This window comes from Pseudophryne corroboree, chromosome 1 (genome assembly GCF_028390025.1).
Source record: "Pseudophryne corroboree isolate aPseCor3 chromosome 1, aPseCor3.hap2, whole genome shotgun sequence".
NCBI lineage: Eukaryota > Metazoa > Chordata > Amphibia > Anura > Myobatrachidae > Pseudophryne > Pseudophryne corroboree.
Window position 1 is genome coordinate 61,405,348 of NC_086444.1, and position 26,938 is coordinate 61,432,285.

Consider the following 26,938-nt stretch of genomic DNA (forward strand, 5'->3'; position numbering starts at 1 on the left):
CAATTCTCCTGTATGTGATACACCAATTATTCTGCATGTAATTCACCAATTCTCCTGTATGTAATACACCAATTCTCCTGTATGTGATACACCAATTCTCCTGTATGTAATACACCAATTCTCCTGTATGTGATACACCAATTCTCCTGTATGTGATACACCAATTATTCTGCATGTAATTCACCAATTCTCCTGTATGTAATACACCAATTCTCCTGTATGTAATACACTTATTCTCCTGTATGTGATACACCAATTCTCCTGTACTGTATTCAGGGGCGCCAGAATGTTTTGTGATTGTGGGGGCATAGTAAAAAATACATTTTGTCTCTCCCTCCCTGATTCACATCCCCCCCACCCACCCCCGTGCATGGAGCACTTACCTCCGGATCCCCGCGGAGACTCATACTTCAAAAAGGCTGCCACCAGCGCCGCAGCCTGCTGCCCCATGTTCTAGCTGGCTCTTCACTCTTCAGTGATGCATCAGTGAAGAACCGGCTAGGACAGGACATGGGCAGCACGCTGTGGCGCCGGTGGCAGACTTTTAAAGTAGGAGCCTTGCCCCCCCCCCCCTTCCCCCCATTCCGACAGCTCTGATACACCTATTCTCCTGTATGTGATACATAACCTGGTCACATATGCTGTGGAGCATAGACATATAAGCAATGTTTTCTGGGGGTCACGTGAAAGACTGTGAAAACCTGTTTTAGAGCAATGTAAGTAATACATATAAAAACAAAATACAAAAAAATAAAGTTTGGGAAGAAACTTCGGCAGGATAGAAAGTGTATGCATCAGAAGACCTCATAATATTGATATATACACCCATTATAAACCGATACAACCTGCAGAGCTTCGTACTCTAGAACATGATGACTGATAGATGAGACATAACATCTATCCTTTTCTTTATGCCTCTTGGAAACTCATCACATTGATAATGACCAGGCAGTAGTAAGAGGAAATCTACTGCGCCTCTGCCAAATGCCAACAGAGGATCATCTAATAAAATTATCATTATGCGGGCAGAGCCGGGAGACGCAGAACCATTGTCATCTTCTCCCCTTGGCCGATGTTAACACACAAGGTTCTGAATTCAGCTCTGGCCCACAACAGCTGTAATAAAGCATTACAGATGCAAGCAGCATTACACTGGAAGTCTCCCTCCGTCTGTCCACCAGGCATGCTTTATCTGGTTTTCTTTATAGCACCCGCGCCGCGAAGAAATTCAGCCTGCAATGCAGGAACGTAAAATGATAAAGATGCTATTGTTTGTGTTTATCACCTTGGTGATGGAGCACCGCTGCTTTAGAACTTCAGCGATTCTGTCTGGAACCTTTTTAACTCAGGCTCTGAAAAAAAGAAATCTCAGCAAAGTTTTCTGACTTTTGCCTTGAAGAGCTATAAAGGTGTATGTAGCACGTTGGTAGCCCCAACTGGGGAGCGCTGTGCTGCAGCTACCTGGTGGGTTCAAGCAGCAGTATTCACAAATCTCTGGGACTCTTGTGAAAAGGAGAAACTATACCCAATTCATTCAAGTACTGTGGGGGTTTTTTCAAACTTTTTTTTCTTGGAACTGTAGAGCAAAACATACAGTGTGAGCGGAGTTTTTCCATCTCCACTGGGAATCATTTACGACATCCAGATACCAAACAAAGTGCTGTTCTGTACCTGTCACTTAGATCTATTTTTGCCCTGAGAGAGTCTCCTTTTTGTGCACAAAGGGGGTCATTCCGAGTTGATCGCTAGCAGATTTCGGTCACTGCGCAGCGATCAGGCAAAAAATCGGCACTTCTGCGAATGCGTATGCGGCGCAGTGCGCACGTGCGTCATACTATTACAACGAACAATGTAGTTTCATACAAGGTTTAGCGAAGCTTTTCAGTCGCACTGCTGGCCGCAGAGGGATTGACAGGAAGAGGGCGTTTCTGGGTGTCAACTGACCGTTTTCAGGGAGTGTTCGGAAGAACGCAGGTGTGCCAGGAAAAACACAGGCGTGGCTGGACGGACGCAGGGCGTGTTCATGACGTCAAAACAGGAACTGAATAGTCTGAAGTGATCGCAAGCGCTGAGTAGGTTTTGAGCTACTCTAAAACTGCACAAAAAATTTTTGTAGCCGCTCTGCGATTCTTTCGTTCGCACTTCTCCTAAGCTAAAATACACTCACAGTGGGAGGCGGCATAGCGTTTGCACGGCTGCTAAAAACTGCTAGCGAGCGACCAACTCGGAATGACCCCCAGAGGCCCTTTCTCTGCTGGTTTCAGCAACATGCTTAGAATTATCAGTACGATGAGCCATTATCTCATGGTCATGATGACGTGCACACATTTGTTTGCATCCGTCACATAACAGAAGAGAGATCTATAAAAAAATTAAAAAAATTGGTAAAATTCCCATTTAAATGTTCTGAAGGTAACTGGGCACGGCTAACCGGGAGATGTGACCGTCCGGTGAGAAGAGGAGGTGTATTCAGAAAACAGACTGGTTTTGTTTTATGCGGGATGCCATATAACGGTATGAAAATGTATTACTGTGTACTTGTACGCACCAAATACAAGACTGCCATGAGGAATGTTCGCCCAGGTAATAAATGTGCTCACTGGGCCTGATTCTGATTTATACCCCTTTTTCACTAGCTCAAAAAACATGGGTAAATGCACGGGGGCGCGCATTTACCCGTGTTTTTTGCAAGTGGAAAAGGGTCAACCCGGATCAAGTGACCCGTGAATCCTACCCGGCTATCTACCTGGGTAGGACACGGGAATGATCCGGGTAGAGTTGTAGTGTAAACGGGAGCCGTGTCGATGCGACACGGCTCCCATTTACACTGTATGGAAGGGCGGCGCTGGGAGATCATGTGATCTCCCTGCGCCGCCCCTGCCGCGTCACTAGAAGCGTCACCAACCCGGCATATGCCGGGTTGTGACTGCTGATGGGAAAGGGGCTGAGCACGGGTCGCAGCAGGAGGCAGCTCCCGTGTCAGGCTCCCGGCTGCGACCCGTGCTCGTAAGTGGAAAAGGGGTATTAGAAGTAAAGAAAAATAAAAAAGTAACCATGCTCGTGGGCAAAACCATGTTGCACTGCAGCTGGGGCAGATGTAACATGTGCAGAGAGAGCATACTTACCTACATTACTAATCTTCTCTCCGGGAGATACCCAGAGAGGAGAAGCAGGTGGGCGGCTATGGGGGCGGGGCTGAGCTAATTGCATCATTAGGCCCCACCCCCTCATGGGAAAAGTACACACTTGAGCAATATCTGCATAGGGGTGGAGGTAAAAAGGTGCAATTAGCATATATGATAATCACATCATTAGACCCCACCCCCTCCACCGGGTCAACATTTTCTTCATATTTATCTCCCCATTCTGCCCACTTCAATAGTGTTTGGGGGGTGGGGGGCAATAGTAAGTGGGCAAAATGCTTGAGGGGAGCCCACTCTTCTGGTGCTGCGGGAGACTACCCGAGAAACCAGATGTCTTCCGCAGAATCCGAGAGAGTAGGCAAGTATGAGAGCGTTAGATTTGGGTGGGATGTGCCCAAATTGCAGTGTAAAAATAAAGCTGCTGAACATTTGTGGGCTGCATGCAAAAGCAGCCAGTATTTACCCTGCACAGAAAAAAATATAAATGTTTTTGCTCCCCTTGCATGGCAACATGGTTTGTTCCAGATACAAAGTTACTTGCTTCTGTGCTTTACTTCCAAATCAGAATCAGGCCCAGTATGTAGAGAGACTGATTCTGCGCTGCACGCATGTCCAGCTACGGACAAATTAGGTGATTTACTGTATGGCGAAATGCGTAGCTGTCATTAGCATGCAGGATGAGTTCTGTGGAGATGGAATTGCGCGCTATTCGGAGGTGAGCTTCCGCAGAGATCCGGCACTAGTGCTACAGAAATATTGGTGGTATCATATTTGTCCATCAGTCTGAGTTTTGCACAATGTATTCTTGTGTTTTGCATTGTGACTGATAATATCAACCTATTATAAATCAATAGTGAGGGGAAGTTCTGGGTATTTATTAATACACTTACCAATACAATGCGTAGGACAGTACTTACTTATAAGTTATTGCAGTATAGTAAGTTTGTTTCATCATATTTTCAGTTACTCACTATATACAGTACAAATATGGTTACTGTTGTTATTTAATAAGAAGCACTTACCCAGATTCTCAATAGAATAATAACGCTGCTTGTTGTCCACTCGCACAGTCTCTGCGTACGGGCTTCCAACACCGTAGCCTATTATATACCCCCGCACCACAATGTTGGGGTTTAATGGAGGCGTCCAGCTCATAATGATACTTGTAGTCAGCGGCCTGACATGCAGGGAGCTGGGCTGGTCTGGAACTTGGGATTCTGCAAGTCAAACAAAGACAGCATTAATATTCTATTTACTGTCTCAGCCCACAGCCTGACTAATGCGTTTTTGATCATTTTGTGAATGCAGATGGTATAATAATAATAATAAGAATTTAGTTACCGATAATTCTATTTCTCGTAGTCCGTAGTGGATGCTGGGGACTCCGTCAGGACCATGGGGAATAGCGGCTCCGCAGGAGACAGGGCACAAAAATAAAGCTTTAGGATCAGGTGGTGTGTACTGGCTCCTCCCCCTATGACCCTCCTCCAAGCCTCAGTTAGGATACTGTGCCCGGACGAGCGTACACAATAAGGAAGGATATTGAACCCCGGGTAAGACTCATACCAGCCACACCAATCACACCGTATAACTTGTGATCTGAACCCAGTTAACAGTATGACAAACGTAGGAGCCTCTGAAAAGACGGCTCACAACAAATAACAACCCGATTTTTTTGTAACAATAACTATGTACAAGTATTGCAGACAATCCGCACTTGGGATGGGCGCCCAGCATCCACTACGGACTACGAGAAATAGAATTATCGGTAAGTAAATTCTTATTTTCTCTAACGTCCTAAGTGGATGCTGGGGACTCCGTCAGGACCATGGGGATTATACCAAAGCTCCCAAACGGGCGGGAGAGTGCGGATGACTCTGCAGCACCGAATGAGAGAACTCAAGGTCCTCCTCAGCCAGGGTATCAAATTTGTAGAATTTTGCAAACGTATTTGCCCCTGACCAAGTAGCAGCTCGGCAGAGTTGTAATGCCGAGACTCCCCGGGCAGCCGCCCAGGATGAGCCCACTTTCCTTGTGGAATGGGCATTGACAGATTTAGGTTGTGGCAAGCCTGCCACAGAATGTGCAAGTTGAATTGTGCTACAAATCCAACGAGCAATCGTCTGCTTAGAAGCAGGAGCACCCATCTTGTTGGGTGCATACAATATAAGCAGTGAGTCAGACTTTCTGACTCCCGCCGTTCTTGAAATATATATTTTCAATGCCCGGACCACGTCCAACAACTTGGAATCCTCCAACTCGTTAGTAGCCGCAGGCACCACAATAGGCTGGTTCAGGTGAAACGCTGACACCACCTTAGGCAGAAAATGAGGACGCGTCCGCAGTTCTGCCCTGTCCGTATGGAAAATCAGATATGGGCTCTTATATGATAAAGCCGCCAATTCTGATACTCTCCTGGCTGAAGCCAGGGCCAGTAGCATGGTTACTTTCCATGTGAGATACTTCAGCTCCACCGATTTGAGCGGCTCAAACCAATGGGATTTGAGAAAATCCAAGACTACATTAAGATCCCACGGTGCCACTGGGGGCACAACCGGGGGCTGTATATGTAGTACTCCTTTTACAAAAGTCTGGACTTCAGGAACTGAAGCCAATTCCCTCTGGAAGAAAATCGACAGGGCCGAAATTTGAACCTTAATGGACCCCAATTTGAGGCCCATAGACAATCCTGTTTGCAGGAAATGTAGGAATCGACCCAGTTGAAATTCCTCCGTGGGGGCCTTCCTGGCCTCACACCACGCAACATATTTTCTCCAAATGCGGTGATAATGTTGTGCAGTCACCTCCTTCCTGGCTTTTACCAGTGTAGGAATGACCTCTTCCGGAATGCCTTTTTCCTTTAGAATTCGGCGTTCAACCGCCATGCCGTCAAACGCAGCCGCGGTAAGTCTTGGAATAGACATGGTCCCTGCTGAAGCAGGTCCCGTCTTAGAGGTAGAGGCCACGGATCCTCCGTGAGCATCTCTTGAAGTTCCGGGTACCAAGTTCTTCTTGGCCAATCCGGAGCCACTAATATCGTTCTTACTCCCTTCTGCCGTATAATTCTCAGTACTTTTGGTATGAGAGGCAGAGGAGGGAACACATACACTGACTGGAACACCCACGGTGTTACCAGAGCGTCCACAGCTATTGCCTGAGGATCTCTTGACCTGGCGCAATACCTGTCCAGTTTTTTGTTGAGGCGGGACGCCATCATATCCACCATTGTTTTTTCCCAACGGTTCACAATCATGTGGAAGACTTCTGGATGAAGTCCTCACTCTCCCGGGTGTAGATCGTGTCTGCTGAGGAAGTCTGCTTCCCAGTTGTCCACTCCCGGAATGAATACTGCTGACAGTGCTATCACATGATCTTCCGCCCAGCGAAGAATCCTTGCAGCTTCTGCCATTGCTGTCCTGCTTCTTGTGCCGCCCTGTCTGTTTACGTGGGCGACTGCCGTGATATTGTCCGACTGGATCAACACCGGCTGACCCTGAAGCAGGGGTTTTGCCAGACTTAGAGCATTGTAAATCGCTCTTAGCTCCAGTATATTTATGTGAAGAGACATCTCCAGGCTGGACCATACTCCCTGGAAGTTTCTTCCTTGTGTGACCGCTCCCCAGCCTCTCAGGCTGGCATCCGTGGTCACCAGGACCCAGTCCTGTATGCCGAATCTGCGGCCCTCTAACAGATGAGCACTCTGCAACCACCACAGAAGAGACACCCTTGTCCGTGGCGATAAGGTTATCCGCTGATGCATCTGCAGATGCGATCCGGACCATTTGTCCAGCAGATCCCACTGAAAAGTTCGTGCGTGGAATCTGCCGAATGGAATCGCTTCGTAAGAAGCCACCATCTTTCCCAGGACTCTTGTGCATTGATGTACAGACACTGTCCCTGGTTTTAGGAGGTTCCTGACAAGTTCGGATAACTCCCTGGCTTTCTCCTCCGGAAGAAACACCTTTTTCTGAACCGTGTCCAGAATCATTCCCAGGAACAGCAGACGTGTTGTCGGGGTCAACTGAGATTTTGGAAAATTCAGAATCCACCCGTGTTGTTGCAGCACTACTTGGGTTAGTGCTACTCCGTCCTCCAGCTGTTCTCTGGACCTTGCCCTTATCAGGAGATCGTCCAAGTAAGGGATAATTAATACGCCTCTTCTTCGCAGAAGAATCATCATTTCGGCCATTACCTTGGTAAAGACCCGGGGTGCCGTGGACAATCCAAACGGCAGCGTCTGAAACTGATAATGACAGTTTTGCACCACGAACCTGAGGTACCCTTGATGTGAAGGGCAAATTGGGACATGCAGGTAAGCATCCTTTATGTCCAGGGACACCATAAAGTCCCCTTCTTCCAGATTCGCTATCACTGCTCTGAGTGACTCCATCTTGAACTTGAATTTTTGTATGTACAGGTTCAAAGATTTCAGATTTAGAATAGGTCTTACCGAGCTGTCCGGCTTCGGTACCACAAATAGCGTGGAGTAATACCCCTTTCCCTGTTGTAGGAGGGGTACCTTGACTATCACCTGCTGAGCAAGCAGCTTGTGAATGGCTTCCAATACCGTCTCCCTGTCTGAGGGAGACGTTGGCAAAGCAGACTTTAGGAAACGGCGAGGGGGAGACTTTTCGAATTCCAATCTGTAACCCTGAGATACTACCTGCAGAATCCAGGGGTCCACCTGTGAGCAAGCCCACTGTGCGCTGAAATTCTTGAGTCGACCCCCCACCGTTCCTGAGTCCGCTTGTAAGGCCCCAGCGTCATGCTGAGGGCTTTGCAGAACCCTGGGAGGGCTTCTGTTCCTGGGCAGGGGCTGCTTGCTGCCCTCTCTTACCCCTTCCTCTGCCCCTAGGCAGATATGACTGTCCTTTTGTCCGCTTGTTCTTATAGGACCGAAAGGACTGCGGCTGAAAAGACGGTGTCTTTTTCTGTTGGGAGGGTGTCTGAGGTAAAAAGGTGGATTTTCCGGCAGTTGCCGTGGCCACTAGATCCGATAGACCGACGCCAAATAATTCCTCCCCTTTATACGGCAATACTTCCATATGTCGTTTGGAATCCGCATCACCTGACCACTGTCGCGTCCATAAACTCCTTCTGGCAGATATGGACATCGCATTTACTCTCGATGCCAGAGTGCAAATATCTCTCTGCGCATCTCGCATATAAAGGAAAGCATCCTTTAATTGCTCTATAGTCAATAAAATACTGTCCCTATCCAGGGTATCAATATTTTCAGTCAGGGAATCTAACCAGACGACCCCAGCACTGCACATCCAGGCTGAGGCGATGGCCGGTCGCAGTATAACACCAGTATGTGTGTATATACTTTTTAGGGTAGTTTCCAGTCTCCTATCTGCTGGATCCTTGAGGGCGGCCGTATCCGGAGACGGTAACGCCACTTGTTTTGATAAGCGTGTGAGCGCCTTATCCACCCTAGGGGGTGTTTCCCAGCGCGCCCTAACCTCTGGCGGGAAAGGGTATAATGCTAATAACTTTTTTGAAATTAGCATTTTTCTATCTGGGTTAAACCACGCTTCATCACATACATCATTTAATTCCTCTGATTCAGGAAAAACTACAGGTAGTTTTTTCACCCCCCACATAATACCCCTTTTTGTGGTACTTGCAGCATCAGAGATATGCAAAGCCTCCTTCATTGCCGTGATCATATAACGTGTGGCCCTACTTGAAAATACGTTTGTTTCATCACCGTCGACACTAGATTCAGTGTCTGTGTCTGGGTCTGTGTCGACCGACTGAGGTAAAGGGCGCTTTACAGCCCCTGACGGTGTCTGAGACGCCTGGGCAGGTACTAACTGGTTTGCCGGCCGTCTCATGTCGTCAACTGATTTTTGTAATGTGCTGACATTATCACGTAATTCCATAAACAAAGCCATCCATTCCGGTGTCGACTCCCTGGGGGGTGACATCACCATTATCGGCAATTGCTCTGCCTCCACGCCAACATCGTCCTCATACATGTCGACACACACGTACCGACACACAGCAGACACACAGGGAATGCTCTTATCGAAGACAGGACCCCACTAGCCCTTTGGGGAGACAGAGGGAGAGTTTGCCAGCACACACCCAAGCGCTATAATATATATGGGAACAACCTTATATAAGTGTTGTTCCTTATAGCAGCTTAAATATATCCAGTATATCGCCAAAAAATGCCCCCCCTCTCTGTTTTACCCTGTTTCTGTAGTGCAGTGCAGGGGAGAGTCCTGGGAGCCTTCCTCACAGCGGAGCTGAGCAGGAAAATGGCGCTGTGTGCTGAGGAGAATAAGCCCCGCCCCCTATTTCGGCGGGCTTTCCTCCCGTGGATTTAGATAAGTGGCATGGGTTAAATACATACATATAGCCTTAATGGCTATATGTGATGTATTCTTTTGCCTTAAGGTAATAAAATATTGCTGCCCAGGGCGCCCCCAGCAGCGCCCTGCACCCTCCGTGACCGCTTGGTGTGAAGTGTGTGACAACAATGGCGCACAGCTGCAGTGCTGTGCGCTACCTTCATGAAGACTGAAAAGTCTTCTGCCGCCTGTTTCCGGACCTTCAATCTTCAGCATCTGTAAGGGGGGTCGGCGGCGCGGCTCCGGGACGAACCCCAGGGCGAGACCTGTGTTCCGACTCCCTCTGGAGCTAATGGTGTCCAGTAGCCTAAGAATCCAATCCATCCTGCACGCAGGTGAGTTGAAATTCTCTCCCCTAAGTCCCTCGATGCAGTGAGCCTGTTGCCAGCAGGACTCACTGAAAATAAAAAACCTAAAAAACTTTTTCTAAGCAGCTCTTTAGGAGAGCCACCTAGATTGCACCCTGCTCGGACGGGCACAAAAACCTAACTGAGGCTTGGAGGAGGGTCATAGGGGGAGGAGCCAGTACACACCACCTGATCCTAAAGCTTTATTTTTGTGCCCTGTCTCCTGCGGAGCCGCTATTCCCCATGGTCCTGACGGAGTCCCCAGCATCCACTTAGGACGTTAGAGAAAATAATAATAATAATAATATAAATAGATGATCCCGGCTCAGGTACCAGAATTTGGATTTCTTAGGAGTGTTTTACTTTTAACACTTAAAATGATTGGAAGAATAATGTGATTTTTATGAGTAGTCAACTACAACATCTACATAGTAAATACAGTATTTCATTTTATAACTAAATGCTCTCAGAAAAGTCAAATATGCAGAAGATTTGTCATGGGTCACATTCATTTGCGGTATGCAAAGGATATGCTTTGTCTTTGCACTACTGTGCTATTATTAATAGGAGCGCTAAGCCGATGTCCGGGACTGCTGAAGAGATGCAATTGTGGAATAGGGGGCAATAATTCCCAATGTGGCACTGCCAAGCCCCACTGCAGCCTCACCTCCTCCCAGATCACCTCTTGTACACACCGGCCACCAGAATTTCTCCAGCACGGCTCCCTACTGCTGGAATTCCCTCCTACCCTCAGACTGGCATCCGGACTCCCATCCAAACTCATTTCATTGAAGCCTACCACATCTCCTACTAATTCTGCAAGTTCTCATGCCCTAAAGGGATCCGGTCTCTAGGTCGACAGTAAGTCAACACTGTCTAGGTCGACCACTATTGGTCGACAGTAAGTAGGTGGACTTGGTTTCTAGGTCGACGGGGACTCTACGTCGATATGAAAAAAGGTTGACACTTTTTTCTTCTTCATTCTTTGTACTTTTTCATACTTTCCAATCCACGTGGACTACAATTGGGAACGGTAACCTGTGCCAAGCGCAGCGGTAGTGGAGGGAGGCACCTTGCCTGAAGCATGGCGAGCGACATGAGCCATGCGAGGGGACGCAGTGCACTAACTGGGGTTCCCCGTCACTGTACGGAGAAAACTACACCAAAAAAAGTAAAAAAAAAATCATGTTGACCTTTTCTCATGTTGGCCTACTACATGTCGACCTAGAGTCCCTGTCGACTTAGAAACCATGTCGACCTACTTACTGTCGACCAATAGTGGTCATCCAGGACACTGTCGACCTAAGTGTAATCTACCTAACATACCACACTATCCCTAAACACGCTCCCCTTCCTCTTTATACCTACTGTACCTGTAACCAGTCTAGAGCGAGAGCAGGGCCCTCTCTCAGTTATTTCAGTACATATTTCTGCAATATACACTTTGCAATTTGTAATTATGTATAAGAAAATGTCTGCATTTATTCATAATGGTCTAATTTGGTCACCTATTATATAATTTTATCTACCCTCTATGTACAATACTACAGAGTTATATAAGTAAAAGATAATATTAATAAGAATAATCTAGATCTGCAGAAGAATCTAGATATATGAACCTTGCAAAACTGTAATTGCCACATTACAGTCTAGTTTGGAATTAGCCATTAAATAAAACTGCTCAGTTTAGGCTTATGTATGTCTTCTGGTGCAAACACACTGGCCAATATATCGGCCATTCAATGGAATGGTTTATATGTCGATGGTCCGTCGGCCAGTGTTTAGCAGCGATAAGTCTGTGAACAACGTCATTCACAGGTACAGCATATCGCGTCGGCCTTGCAGCACAGCAGATGGCAGATACATCTACAGATATACTGGTGCATCGTGCCGCGTTTATGGGCGGTTAGCCGACTGCTCGTACGCTGGCTGCACAAGCCGGCGGTGATTGACAGGGCAACTGGGCGGGCGCATGTAAATACCCGCCCAGTTTGTGGCGTTAGTCACAACGGATCGGGCAGTGTGTTTGTACAAAAACTGCACAATCCGCTTATAGATATATCTGCACATACTGTATATCTATAAGAGTGTACCAAGCAGAGTCCAAAATATGATCTTCGTCATGTCAGCGCTAGCAGAACATCATGTGGTTTGGCAGAGTGGGAACGGTTGTGGTACCTTTTGCAAAACTCCATGTTGTTTCAACAATCTACAGTAGCTCTGCAGGAATCCGGTCTTTAGGTCGACAACACTTAGGTCGACATTTATCAGTTCGACCCCTATTGGTCGATAATGCATTAGGTGGGCATGGCCAATAGGTCGACATGGCAAAGGTCGACACATGAAACGGTCAACATGAGGTTTTTTTTTTTAAATAATCATTTTTTAAAACTTTTTCATACTTTACGATCCACGTGGACTACGATTGGGAACGATAACCTTGCCCGAAGCATGTCGAGTGGAGCGAGCCATGCGAGGAGACATGGTGCACTAATTGGGGTTCCCGATTACTTTGCGAAGAAAATGACACCCAAAAAACTCACGTCAACCTTTTTCCATGTCGACATAATGACCATGTCGACCTATTTTAGGTGTCGACCTAGTCACTATCAACCAATACTGGTTAACCTAATGACTGTCGACCTAGTTACTGTTGACCCAATGATCCATACCCGCTCTGCAAACCTCGGACAGGCCTCCACTCAGGGTAGATGCTAGATTCAAGTGGCCTAAGGGACCTTTTATGTCAGGGGAAGGAGCCACGACACAAAGGGAGGAGCTAGGCCAGCGGGATAGTTCCTCTACTATCCACGCCACCAACTATGAACTTTAGTAATCAGGTGGTGAGCGAAGTGAGCCACCGAGGGTACTTTTCGGGTACCCTGTTTGGCCAGAGCTCCTCCCCCTGGTGACGTGTCTCCTCCCCTAGTGACGTCAGAAGGTCCCTTCTCCCACTCCGATTTAGAACCAACCCTCCACTCAGGGTGTCTTGTTTTCTTTTGTCTGTTAATGCATTCAGTTTATCTGTAATCATCAAGCTGCTCAAACAATGGCCTGTAGGCCCAAAAATCACAACAACATCTAGATACAGTACGCTACTATATAACACAGTGTCAAGTCTCTGACAACTGATCTATAATATAAACATCCGACCGGCAAAGAAAGAGCAAAATAAAATAAAAAACTCAAAAATGAATATAGGAAGACAATGCAGTCACAGGGTACTTAGTAAATGTTGCAGGGGGGCACCCACGAGCCTGAAGGCTGAGCACCCTTGTAACCAGGGCTGTGTGATCGCTTTAATGTGGAAGTACCATCTTACGCTCAGACACCACATATATTCCTGTCTTATGCAAATTAAATGGAACCCTTTAAGAGCAATGATCTCAAGACGCTCCCGCTGCGGAGGGGTCTCTATGTGGAAAACAGATGTCAGCAAACACATGGGAGCGTTGCGGGAAACCATGATATCTCAGCGATGAGGGGCTTTCCAATCACGTTAACAAAATACACTAATTAAAAGGGATATCCGCAGGGGATTGGGGTACTTCAGCATACTGTCTGTCTCATTGATGCTTATTTTAAACAGACATACAGTGACGGCAGAGGGAGAACATGAACCTGCAGGCCGCAATGTAACAGCTGGTACAGGACTCTCAGTACCCTAAGACGTTGGTGACTTCCTGCTGCGCAATAAAAGTATCTGTACGTTTGTAACTTCCATCCCAAAGAAAAACTATAGGAGTGAGGGACAAGCGTTCAGTATTTATGAACGTCTTTAATATTGAAGCTTGTACCAGAATTCCTCAGAGAACATTAAACATGATTTCGTTTTGCCTTAACATTATTTACCTGATGTTGATTTTTTTTTGTTTTGTTACATTGGGGGTAATTCCAAGTTGATCGCAGCAGGAATTTTGTTAGCAGTTGAGCAAAACCATGTGCACTGCAGGGGGGGCAGATGTAACATGTGCAGAGAGAGTTAGATTTGGGTGTGGTGTGTTCAATCTGCAATCTAATTTGCAGTGTAAAAATAAAGCAGCCAGTATTTACCCTGCACAGAAACAAAATAACTCACCCAAATCTGACTCTCTCTGCACGATATATCTGCCTCCCCTGCAGTGCACATGGTTTTGCCCAACTGCTAACAAATTTCCTGCTGCGATCAACTCTGAATTACCCCCAATATACATATATTATGGGGAAAATGTATCAAGCTTTCTTAGGAGAAGAGAAGGGGGCAAGTGGAGACGTTTCTCAAGACGGCCCTTTTCAGGGAGTAGCCGCAAATAAACTCCCTAATCCAGTGGTCCCCAAACTGTGTGCCTAGACACCCTCGGGTGCAGGGGTGCCTTGGGTTGGTGTTCCAGGACAAAATCAAATTATTTATAGTCAAACGATAGGCAAAACCAGTGCTAGTAGCTGCCAATCATAAAACACGTACACAATCAGAAGATCTGTACATCATCTGTACATCACCCTAAGATGACAGGTGGGCATTATTTTTTTTAAATGTCATATTTTTTTGAAAACTTATCGATAAAAACTTCTATCCTAGGGGTGCAGTGAAAAAAAATGCTGATGCTCTAGGCCCGGGTGTCGTGATTCAAGACAGTTTGGGAACCACTGTCCTAATCATTTAACATGTGTCCCTATGGCACATATTTACCATCGAGATCATTCTCTGGCGTCTCCGTTGTATACCAATCAGACGAGGGGCCGGTTCCATTTACCGTCATTGCAGAGACTTGAAAACTGTACTGACTTCCTTTTTCTAGACCTGTAACACAAGAATGTATCAATTGCACCTGCAGTGACAAACCGTTCACAATACTATACTGTATATCAGATGCTAAACAAATGTAATGCAAATAGGATACATACAAATGCTGCATTAAACTAGATACTCTGACCAGTGGCGTAAGTTCGTCACAGTTGCCCGGAGGCAAGATAAATATTGGTGCCCCCCTATTTCCTATATTAAGATAAATATATGTATGTATGTATGTATGTATGTATGTGCGTGTGTGTGTGTATATATATATATATATATATATAATAAGAATTTACTTACCGATAATTCTATTTCTCGGAGTCCGTAGTGGATGCTGGGGTTCCTGAAAGGACCATGGGGAATAGCGGCTCCGCAGGAGACAGGGCACAAAAAGTAAAGCTTTTCCAGATCAGGTGGTGTGCACTGGCTCCTCCCCCTATGACCCTCCTCCAGACTCCAGTTAGGTACTGTGCCCGGACGAGCGTACACAATAAGGGAGGATTTTGAATCCCGGGTAAGACTCATACCAGCCACACCAATCACACCGTACAACTTGTGATCTAAACCCAGTTAACAGTATGATAACAAAAGGAGCCTCTGAAAGACGGCTTCCTACAACAATAACCCGATTTTTGTAACAATAACTATGTACAAGTATTGCAGAATAATCCGCACTTGGGATGGGCGCCCAGCATCCACTACGGACTCCGAGAAATAGAATTATCGGTAAGTAAATTCTTATTTTCTCTATCGTCCTAGTGGATGCTGGGGTTCCTGAAAGGACCATGGGGATTATACCAAAGCTCCCAAACGGGCGGGAGAGTGCGGATGACTCTGCAGCACCGAATGAGAGAACTCCAGGTCCTCTTTTGCCAGGGTATCAAATTTGTAAAATTTTACAAACGTGTTCTCCCCCGACCACGTATCTGCTCGGCAGAGTTGTAATGCCGAGACCCCTCGGGCAGCCGCCCAAGATGAGCCCACCTTCCTTGTGGAATGGGCATTTACATATTTTTTGCTGTGGCAAGCCTGCCACAGAATGTGCAAGCTGAATTGTACTACAAATCCAACGAGCAATAGTCTGCCTAGAAGCAGGAGCACCCAGCTTGTTGGGTGCATACAGGATAAACAGCAAGTCAGATTTCCTGACTCCAGCCGACCTGGAAACTATATTTTCAGGGCCCTGACAACATCCAGCAACTTGGAGTCCTCCAAGTCCCCAGTAGCCGCAGGCACCACAATAAGCTGGTTCAGGTGAAACGCTGACACCACCTTAGGGAGAAACTGGGGACGAGTCCACAGCTTTGCTCTGTCCGAATGGACAATCAGATATGGCTTTGTGAGATAAAGCCGCCAATTCTGACACTCGCCTGGCCGAGGCCAGGACCAACAGCATGGTCACTTTCCATGTGAGATATATCAAATCCACAGATTTGAGTTGTTTAAAACAATGTGATTTTAGGAATCCCAAACTACGTTGAGATCGCCCAGTGCCACTGGAGACATCAAAAAGGGGTTGTATATGCAGTACTCCCTTAACAACTTCTGGACTTCAGGAACTGAAGCCAATTTCTTTCTGGAAGAAAATCGACCGGTCGAAATTTGAACCTTAATGGACCCCAATTTGAGACCCATATACACTCCTGCTTGCAGGAAATGTAGGAATTAACCTAGTTGAAATTCTTCCGTGGAGCCTTCCTGGCCTCACACCATGGAACATATTTTCACCTAAGCGGTGATAATGTTGTGCGGTCACCTCCTTCCTGGCTCTGACCAGGGTAGGGATGACCTCTTCCGGAATGCCTTTTTCCCTTAGGATCCGGCGTTCACCCGCCCTGGCGTCAACGCAGCTGCGGTAAGTCATGGAACAGACATGATTCTTGCTGAATCAAGATCCTTTCTAGTATCTCTTGAAGTTCCGGGTACCAAGTTCTTCTTGGCCCAAACCGGAACCACGAGTATAGTTCTTACTCCTCTCCTTCCTATCATTCTCCATACACTGGGTATGAAAGGCAGAGGAGGGAACACATACACCGACTGGTACACCCACGGTGTTACCAGAGCGTCCCAGCTATTGCCTGAGGGTCTCTAGACCTGGCGCTTCATGTGGGACGCCATCATAACCACCTTTGGTCTTTCCCAACGGTTTACAAACATGTGGAAACTTCCAGATGAAGTTCCCACTTTTCCGGGTGGAATTCATTTATGCTGAGGAAATCTTCCTAGTTGTCCACTCCCGGAATGAACACTGCTGACAGTGTTATCACATGATCTTTCGCCCAGCGAAGAATCCTTGCTGTCATTGTCCTCCTGCTTCTTGTGCCGCCCCGTCTGTTTATGTGGGCGACTGCCATGATGATGTCCTACTGGATCAGCACCGGTTGACTTTGAAGCAGAGGTCTTCCTAGGCTCAGAGCATCGTAAATTGCCCTTAGCTCCAGTATATTCATGTGGAGAGAAATCTCCAGACTTGACCACACTTCCTTGGAAATTTCTTCCTTGTGTGACTGTTTCCCAGCCTCTCAGGCTGGCATCCGTGGTCACCAGAACACAGTCCTGAATGCTGAATGTGCTGCCCTCTAGAAGATGAGCACTCTGCAGCCCCCACAGAAGAGACACCCTTGTCCTTGGAGACAGGGTTATCCGCTGATGCATCTGAAGATGCGATCCGGACCATTCGTCCAGCAAATCCCCCTGAAAAGTTTTTGCGTGAGATCTGCCGAATGGAATCGCTTCGTAAGAAGCCACCATTTTTCCCAGGACTCCTGTGCATTGATGCACTGATACTTGGCCTGGATTTAGGAGGTTTCTGACTAGGTCGGATAACTCCCTGGCTTTCCCCTCCAGGAGAAATACCTCTTTCTGGACTATGCCCAGAATCATTCCTAGGAACAGCAGACGTATCATCGGAAAACAGCTGCGATTTTTGGAATATTTAGAATCCACTCGTGCTGTCGTAGAACTACTTTAGATAGTTCTTTTCCGACCTCCAACTGTTCTCTGGAAACTTGTCCCTTTCAGGATATCGTCCAAGTAAGGGATAATTTAGATGCCTTTCTTCTTTTAAGAATCATCTTTTCGGCCATTACCTTGGTAAAGGCCCGGGGTGCCGTGGATAATTCAACGGCAGCGTCTGAAACTGATATTGACAGTTCTGTATCACGAACCAGAGGTACCCTTGTTGAGAAGGGCAAATTTGGACATGGAGGTAATCCTTGATGTCCAGGGACACCATATAGTCCCCTTTTTTCCGGTTCTCTATCACTGCTCTGAGTGACTCCATCTTGATTTGAACCTTTTTATGTAAGTGTTCAAAGATTTCAGATTTAGATTATGTCTCACCAAGCCGTCTGGCTTCAGTACCACAATATAGTGTGGAGGACTAATACCCTTTTCCTTGTTGTAGGAGGGGTACTTTGATTATCACCTGCTGGAAATACAGCTTGTGAATTTTTTCCCAATACTGCCTCCTTGTCGGAGGGAGCCGTTGGTAAAGCAGGCTTCAGGAACCTGCGAGGAAAAAATGTCTCGACTCTCCAATCTGTACCCCTGGGATAATACTTGTATGATCTAGGGGTCAACTTGCGAGTGATCCCACTGCGCGCTGAGACTCTTGAGACTACCCCCCCACTGGTGGAGGGCTTCTTTTCCTGGGAAGGGGCTGCCTGCTGCAGTCTACTTCCCTTTCCTCTATGTCTGGGCAGATATGACTGGCCTTTTGCCCGCTTGCCCACATGGGAACGGAAGGATTGAGGCTGAAAAGACAGTGTCTTTTTCTGCTGAGATGTAACTTGGGGTAAAAAGGTTGGATTTCCCAGCTGTGGCCGTGGCCCCCAGGTCCGACGGACCGACCCCAAATAACTCCTTCCCTTAATACGGCAATACTTCCATGTGCCGTATGGGATCTGTATCACCTGACCACTGTCGTGTCCATGACATCTTCTGGGAGATATGGACAACGCACTTATCTTGATGCCAGAGTGCAAATATCCCTCTGTGCATCTCGCATACATATATATAGAATGCATCCTATTAAATGCTCTATATCAATAAAATATTTTTAGTCAGGGAATTCGACCAAGCCAACCCAGCACTGCATCTCCAGGCTGATGGCGATCGCTGGTCGCAGTATAGCCACCGTCTGTGTGTATATACTTTTTAGGATATTTTTCCAGCTGCCTATCAGCTGGCTCCTTGAGGGCGGCCGTATTTGGAGACGGTAACGCCACTTGATAAGCGTGTGAGCGCCTTATCCACCCTAAGGGGTGTTTCCCAACGCGCCCTAACTTCTGGCGGGAAAGGGTATAACGCCAATATTTGCTATCGGGGTAAACCCACGCATCGTCACACACTTCATTTTATTTTATCTGATTCAGGAAAAACTACAGGTAGTTTTTTCACTTCCACATAATACCCTTTTTTGTGGTACTTGTAGTATCAGAAATATGTAACAGCTCCTTCATTGCCCTTAACGTGTGGCCCTAATGAGGAATACGTTTGTTTATTCACCGTCGACACTGGATTCAGTGTCCGTGTCTGTGTCTGTGTCGACCGACTGAGGTAAATGGGCGTTTTTTATAAAAAAAACCCTGACGGTGTTTCTGAGACGCCTGGACCGTTACTAATTGTTTGTCGGCCGTCTCATGTCGTCAACCGACCTTGCAGCGTGTTGACATTCTCACGTAATTCCCTAAATAAGCCATCCATTCCGGTGTCGACTCCCTAGAGAGTGACATCACCATTACAGGCAATTTCTCCGCCTCCTCCAGCATCGTCCTCATACATGTCGACACACACGTACCGACACACAGCACACACACCTGGAATGCTCTGACAGAGGACAGGACCCCACTAGCCCTTTGGAGAGACAGAGGGAGAGTTTGCCAGCACACACCAAAAAACGCTATAATTACATAGGGACAACCTTATATAAGTGTTTCTCCCTAATAGCATCTTTATATATATATTTATATCGCCAATTTGTGCCCCCCCTCTCTGTTTAAACCCTGTTTCTGTAGTGCAGTGCAGGGGAGAGCCTGGGAGCCTTCTCTCCAGCCTTTCTGTGAGAGAAAAAATGGCGCTGTGTGCTGAGGAGATAGGCCCCGCCCCTTTTACGGCGGGCTCGTCTCCCGCTCTTTAGTGAAGTTTGGCAGGGGTTAAATATCTCCATATAGCCTCTGGGGGCTATATGTGAGGTATTTTTAGCCAGTATATAGGTTTACATTTGCCTCCCAGGGCGCCCCCCCCCCCAGCGCCCTGCACCCTCAGTGACATCGTGTGAAGTGTGCTGAGAGGAAAATGGCGCACAGCTGCAGTGCTGTGCGCTACCTTTAGAAGACTGTCAGAGTCTTCAGCCGCCAATTCTGGACCTCTTCTAACTTCAGCATCTGCAAGGGGGCCGGCGGCGCGGCTCCGGTGACCATCCAGGCTGTACCTGTGATCGTCCCTCTGGAGCTAATGTCCAGTAGCCAAGAAGCCAATCCATCCTGCACGCAGGTGAGTTCACTTCTTCTCCCCTCAGTCCCTCGTTGCAGTGATCCTGTTGCCAGCAGGACTCACTGTAAAATAAAAAACCTAAGCTAAACTTTCTCTAAGCAGCTCTTTAGGAGAGCCACCTAGATTGCACCCTTCTCGGCCGGGCACAAAAATCTAACTGGAGTCTGGAGGAGGGTCATAGGGGGAGGAGCCAGTGCACACCACCTGATCTGGAAAAGCTTTACTTTTTGTGCCCTGTCTCCTGCGGAGCCGCTATTCCCCATGGTCCTTTCAGGAACCCCAGCATCCACTAGGACGATAGAGAAATATATATATATATATGTGTGTGTGTGTGTGTGTGTGTGTATATATATATATGTGTGTGTGTATATATATGTAGTGTTCTGAAAAAAAATGTATATACTGTATTTATACAATTAATTGTCTTTTCTTTTAAATCACACATTTCTTAGCAGTCATACCCAGGGTTAGAACCCATGACCTGTTACACTAACAGCAGACACTTTACTGATGGAGCTATTTGCTCCTGTAGAGGAAGCATGAGAATTCTAACTGTATGAAGTTACGTGTAATTGTCAGAGAAGTATCTTCATATAGTTAAAATTCTCATATTTCCTATACAGGAGCGAACAGCTTCATCAGTAAGGTGTCTGCTTCCAGTGTAATAGGTCGTGGTTTCTAATCCTGGGTGTGATACTTGTAAAATGTGTATCTACAGTATAATAAAGAGGGTGTGATTTGTAAGGTGCAGGGACCAGTGAGGAAGTTGGCCACTGAAAAGACAGCGACAGCTATCAATTAACTTAATTCAATGGTGTCACAGAATGGGAGAAGAGGTGCCCCCTTCAGAGCAGGAGCCCGGCGGCAGATGACTCCGTTGCCTCCCAGAGTTCTGCCTCTGACTCTGACCCCCATTTATCAACGAGTTTCCTTGCTGGAAACTTGTTTTTGGTGGTAAATGGGACCAATTGCTATTTAACAAGGCTAATAGCGCTGCTAACTATCAGCGCTATCAGCCTTTCATATTCCCTATACTGCGGCCATATAAACTGTATTTAAGAACGAGCGCTATTTCTGAAATAGCGCTCGCTTACCTGAAATGGCTTCTTCTGCTCCGGGCAGACGTTATGGACACCGCTGCAGCGGAGCCCGTCCTGCGCTCCGGCTCCCCCCTCCCGCAGCAATTCCGGCACACATCACGCCTGCCGAGTTGCTATAGAGACAGTAAAACCAAAATGGCCGCCACATCCGGAAATCACTACCACGCATGTGCCAGGAATTAGCATAAACTGGCGCATACGCGGTAGGAGGCCGATTCGGGGACACAGTTCATTAGTCAGCGCTGATGTAAGGTAAACATCAGCGCTGATGCGCCAAATACCGCATTCGCTCGCCGTGGCATAGGCTCTTCTTAAATAGAAGAGCACGATGCCACTATACCACGGCGAATGAAAACGCTATTTACCACTTCACTTAGTGCTGCTTGATAAATGGGGGCCAATGTATGAAGGACAGAACTTCACAAAAGCTACATTGAGGGGGTGTAGTGGTGGATACAGTGGGACTGACACTGAGGTGTATATTCAGAGGCGTCACCTGGTGTGGTGACACCCGGTGCGCACCCTGGATCTCCCTGCATGACAGAGGTTCGTGGCCTCAGATAAGTGGGCGTGGCCTCACATGGATCCCGAACTCGTAACTCCGGGGGCGTGCCCAGCATCTCTGGAGATGCTGGGCTGTACTGGGCAGCCCACGGAGACACTCTTCCTTCGCTGTCGGCTCCTCAACAATGACAGGAGCCAGGTGCAGTAGGAGGCTGTCACACTGCAACACCAGGCTCATGTCACTGCAGAGGAGCTAGCACTTTGGCCGCACCCACCTTATGACATCACTGTGTATATTTACTAAAGTGTGGGTTTATAGAAGTGGAGATGTTTCCCATAGCAACCAATCAGATTCTATCTATTATCTTCTAGACGGTGCTAGCTAAATGATAAGTAGAATCCGATTGGTTGCTATAGACAATATCCCCACTTCTATAAACCCACACTTTAGTAAATATCGGTCAGATGCAGCAGCAAGGCGAGCGCAGACGCCGACATACGGGTGCCGCTCCGGACTCCCCCCCCCCCTCCACCAGGTAACTGACTACGTCCTCCACCCCTTCCACTGGGACATAAGACTGCTCACCTGGGCCGCCCAGGTAAGCAGCCTATATCCAGGACAGGGGAGGTGAGAGTAAACTATAATGCCGCGGAGGGGGAGAAGTCCGGAGCGGCACCTGCATGTCGGCGTCTGCACACGCCTATGTGCAGCGGCGATGTTAGACGCAGTGGATCCATGCTTTCCGTCTCCACGTGCATCTCGATTTTGCATCCACGTGAATCTCGATGTCTCAGAACAAATTTAGATGAACGGTAGCAGAAAAGATGCACAGAGAGGTTGCATCTTATAGGAGAGTCACAGGTGTGGTGCGGCTGTGTCGTTGAAAGCGGTTATGTACACAGGAGGCCATACTAAAATGAAGAAACTGCCACCGATGGTGGTGTCCACAGGCGGCCCTGACCAATTTGGTGACCTAGGCAAGATTTTGTCCGAAAGGGGGCATAGTTTGACAGTAGGGAGTGGCCTCGTGGTGCTGTGCTCCCCTTCCAACATTGTATTGTACTCCCCATCCCACACAACCTCATATCCCCTTGTGTCTCTCCAGCCCCCATAGGTGACCGGCCAGTGCAGTAAAGCTAAAACCCGAAATTGCTATTCAGAATTTAGATGTCCAGCCTGCCCAGATGCCCCTAGGCTTTTCAGATGCCCCAAGGCATTTGCCTATATTGCCTATCCCTAGGACTGGATCCAGTTGTGTGTAAAGGTGCACCAGACTGTAATGCAGCATCTACTGACGCTGCAAGTGATGTACACCAAGGGAAGAGCTATGTAGCATGATTAGAATAAAGTCATAGCCGCAACTGAGGTAAAAGACACTAGGACAGCACAATTGGCACCTGACTATAAATCAGACCCATTATTTTATCTTCTTTCCTAAAAAAAAAAAAAAAAAAAGGAAATAGTTTATTTTTTTCTCCTACTTTTTGTTAATTTTATGGGTCTTCATTCACTTAAACCCACAGTCCGTTTTTATTTCTCCGGCATGGCATTTGAACCAGCCAATTACCTCATGCTGCACAATAGACTGTATTGCGTTACATCATATTACCGTCTAAATGCCAAAGACTTTATCAAGGAGAAAATATTCACATTGAAAGAGCACTTTAAAGTTTAGTTACAATACGTTATGCTATAAAACTAATTTGAGATATTTAAAAGCGTAAGTGCGATTTAAATTACCCTGTTATGGCAGATGTCTCATTATTCTGAAAATATATATACTTACTCAGACAAGAAATATGCTAAGCAAAAGCACAACATTTAACTGAAACATTTAAACAATCCTGAAATTCACTTTTTTGATCATGAAAACGACAGAGGTAATATTTAAAAAACATTTCAGAATGGATCTGTAGCCGTATCCTAAGAGATCACGTAATTCTACTTTATTTCTTTCAGCTTAGAGATAATTAAGATCAGGAACGGAAGCACGGAAAAAAGTTGCAGATGTAACTTATAACTTCTCATTTTTATTTTGAAGGTCACCGCACGACCTTCAGAACATTCTCTTCACTATCCGCTAAATAACATGATTTGGATTTTATCCCGCAATTGGGAGTACTGTACTTTATCAATTCCATCTTTTACCGATAGTTACCTGTAAAAACGCCAACTGCATTTTGAGCTTAAGGGGGGAAAACTAGTTAAAAATCGGTCTGTACGGCCGCACATCTCTGGCAATATTCACAGCTGATGCATTTACTTTTCAGCAGTTTAGAGGGTGATTCTCAAATCACCGGCCATGTGCGGCAGTTTCACAACACCAAAAACGTAGGTGGGCTAGGCAAATCCGCCATGTCTACCTAGCTAATAAGCTACATGGGGAGGCGTAATACATGTATCATGAGGGCAGTGCCGACCCCACTCCCTGAGTACATGACATCATGACGTTGCACCGAAGGGGTGAGGCCACCAGCACTGGGACATTCCAGACGTCACTACGGCAACAATATTGGCCGCATGATGCTGTTCTAGTTACCATGCTAGCCAGATGCAGGGGTCGCTGGGCAGTGATGGTCACCAGGTAAAAGGGCCGTCGGGCAGTGATGTTCCCCATGGATCTGCCTTGTTACGGCCCTACATGATGATAATCATTATATAGTATTTCCAGGGGCTAAAGTAATCAAGAACAATCTTATTTTGGCAAAATTATTTCATTGCTAGTAGGTAAATAAAATGTATTTATTATGGGCACATAACTCATTATTTCAAGACACAGACAACATTTATTGTGTCATAAAACATTAACCGCTCTTTAGTAAATCTAGCCCTAAAAGCAGGGGCGGATCCAGAAGAAAATGATAGGGGGGGGCACCATGGAAGGGGCAAGTACATTTGCGTGCGGCTTCAGTGCATGTGAGGTGGCGCTTCTTATACAATGCCCACAGTTGTAGCGCTCATTATGCAATGTCCACTGTACTGGTAGTGCCCCTTATATAGACCCCATAGTAGTGGTGCCCCTTATGCAATGCCTGTATTGCCCCCAGTAGTAATGTTGCCTGTAGTAATGCCCCCAGTGGTAATGCCCCTGCAGTTATGACCCCAGTAGTTTACCCCCCCCCTCTTTAGTTTAGCCTCCCAGTGGTAATGCCCCCAGTAGTTTAGCCACCAGTAGTAATGCCCCCCTGTAGTTTGCCCCATTGTAGTTTAGCCCCTGTAGTTATGCCCCCCTTGTAGTTTAGCCTCCAGTAGTAATGCCCCCAGTAGTTTGGCCCCTGTAGTTATCCCCCAGTAGTTTGACCCCTGTAGTTATGCCCCCAGTAGTTTGCCCCCCCTGTAGTTTAGCCCCCAAGTAGTAATGCCCCTGTAGTTAAGCCGCCAGTAGTAATGCCCCTGTAGTTACGCCGCCAGTAGTTAGCACCTTTGTAGTTGGCCCCCAGTAATAATGTCCCCCAGTAGTTTGCCCCCAGTAGATGCCCCCCAGTAATAATGTCCCCCAGTAGTTTGCCCCAGTAGATGCCCCCCAGTAATAATGTCCCCCAGCAGTTTGCCCCCAGTAGATGCCCCCCAGTAATGTCCTCCAGTAGTTTGCCCCCAGTAGTAATGCCCCCTAGGAGTTTGCCCCCAATAGATGACCCCCAGTAGTAATGCCCCCAGTAGATGCCCCCCAGTAATAATGCCCCCAGTAGATGGCCCCCAGTAAAAATGTCCACCAGTAGCTGCCCCCAATAGATGACCCCCCCAGTAGATGCCCCCCAGTAATAATGCCCCCAGTAGATGGCCCCCAGTAGTTGCCCCCAATAGATGACCCCCCTGTAATAATGCCCCCTACGAGTTTGCCCCAATAGATGACCCCCCAGTAGTAATGCCCCCAGTAGATGCCCCCCAGTAATAATGCCCCCAGTAGATGGCCCCCAGTAAAAATGGCCCCCAGTAGCTGCCCCCAATAGATGACCCCTCAGTAGTGATGCCCCCCAGTTATAATGCCCCCAGTAGTAATGCCCCCCCCAGTAGTAATGTTCCCCCGTAGTTTGCCCCCAGTAGATGCCCCAGCTGCATTTAGGTAGAAAAAAACATCATACTTACCGAGCCCCGTTCCCGCTTCCAGGCCGCTGCAGTCCTCCTCCTCCCTGGGCGTCCGCTCCTCAGTTAGCACTATGAGAGAGACATCATGACTGACGTCTCTCCCATAGCGCACGCCGCACAGTGACAGCGCCGGAAGCCGGAGCTCAGTACTGAGCTCCTGCCTCCGGCTGCCGCTGTGCAGGGAGACGGGCGCCCGCTGGTAACACAATCTCAGCGGGCGCCGGTCATCTCCCTGTGCGGTGCCGGCGCCGGGGGGGGACGGGGGACAGAAGGCCACAAATGACAGGGGGGGCACGGGCCCGAGTGCCCCCCCCCCCCCCCCTAGATCCGCCACTGCCTAAAAGTGAATAGTGTTATTTCTGAGCAAAGCACAGACGTGCAATAATTAATTGTAACAAGAGAATTCTTTTCATTCTCTGACTAATACCAGATCGATCAAAGTTAATTGCTGGTTGCAGTGAATTTTCCTTTTTTTTCCCCTTATTGGTAAATTTCCCTTAAATGAGCCTAGAAAATGTACGCTTTAGTTGCACAACATCCATACTGTATATATAAAGCTAAGATGGTTTCATTTAACTACAGTACATATGTCTTTAAAGGTGTCATGTACTCAGGGGCGTATTAAGAGAGGAGGGCACCAATGTGCAGTTCCGTCTGGGCCCCCTACTCTCTAGCCGACAATGCAGAGACTCTGGCCACAGGATGCGGTCAGGGTGCCGGAGGTCAGGATGCAGGCAGGGGGTCAGAGGGTTGTATGAGAATGGGAAAAGATTGCAGGTAAGTGCACTGTGTAGAAGGGAGTTGTTGGTTAGTTGGTTTTAGAAACCCCTCCGGATCTCAAACCCGATGATGAGAGTGTAGATGTATGCTGAATATGGATTGCATTATTGCTTTCCACTGGTCATACAGGAAGTGTTGGCTACTCAGGAAGTTTTTGCTATACAGGAAGTGCTGCTGCAGGTACTGTAGTACGACTTGCAGGTAGTAAAAACACACTAATGCAGCTCTCCAGAGTCCTGTGGTGATTTGCACACAGACCACTTTACAGATGGGTTTTGTGAACCTGACGGCCTAATACTAATTTATTTTATTTTTAATAAAACCCAACAAAATAGTAAAATGGCT

The 26,938-nt window shown here is 47.2% G+C and overlaps 1 protein-coding gene across 3 annotated transcripts in view; it reads right to left on the reverse strand.

Moving 5' to 3' along the window:
- The window catches only part of DCC (DCC netrin 1 receptor), a 1,035,978-nt gene that overhangs the window by 169,652 nt on the left and 839,388 nt on the right, over positions 1–26,938 (reverse strand). For all 3 annotated transcript variants that reach the window (XM_063960065.1, XM_063960057.1, XM_063960048.1), the window contains exons 14-15: positions 14,522–14,632; positions 4,166–4,360 (exon numbers count right to left, since the gene is read on the reverse strand). In XM_063960065.1, coding sequence (XP_063816135.1) covers positions 4,166–4,360; positions 14,522–14,632 — 306 coding nt within the window. The remainder of the gene's footprint in view (positions 1–4,165; positions 4,361–14,521; positions 14,633–26,938) is intronic.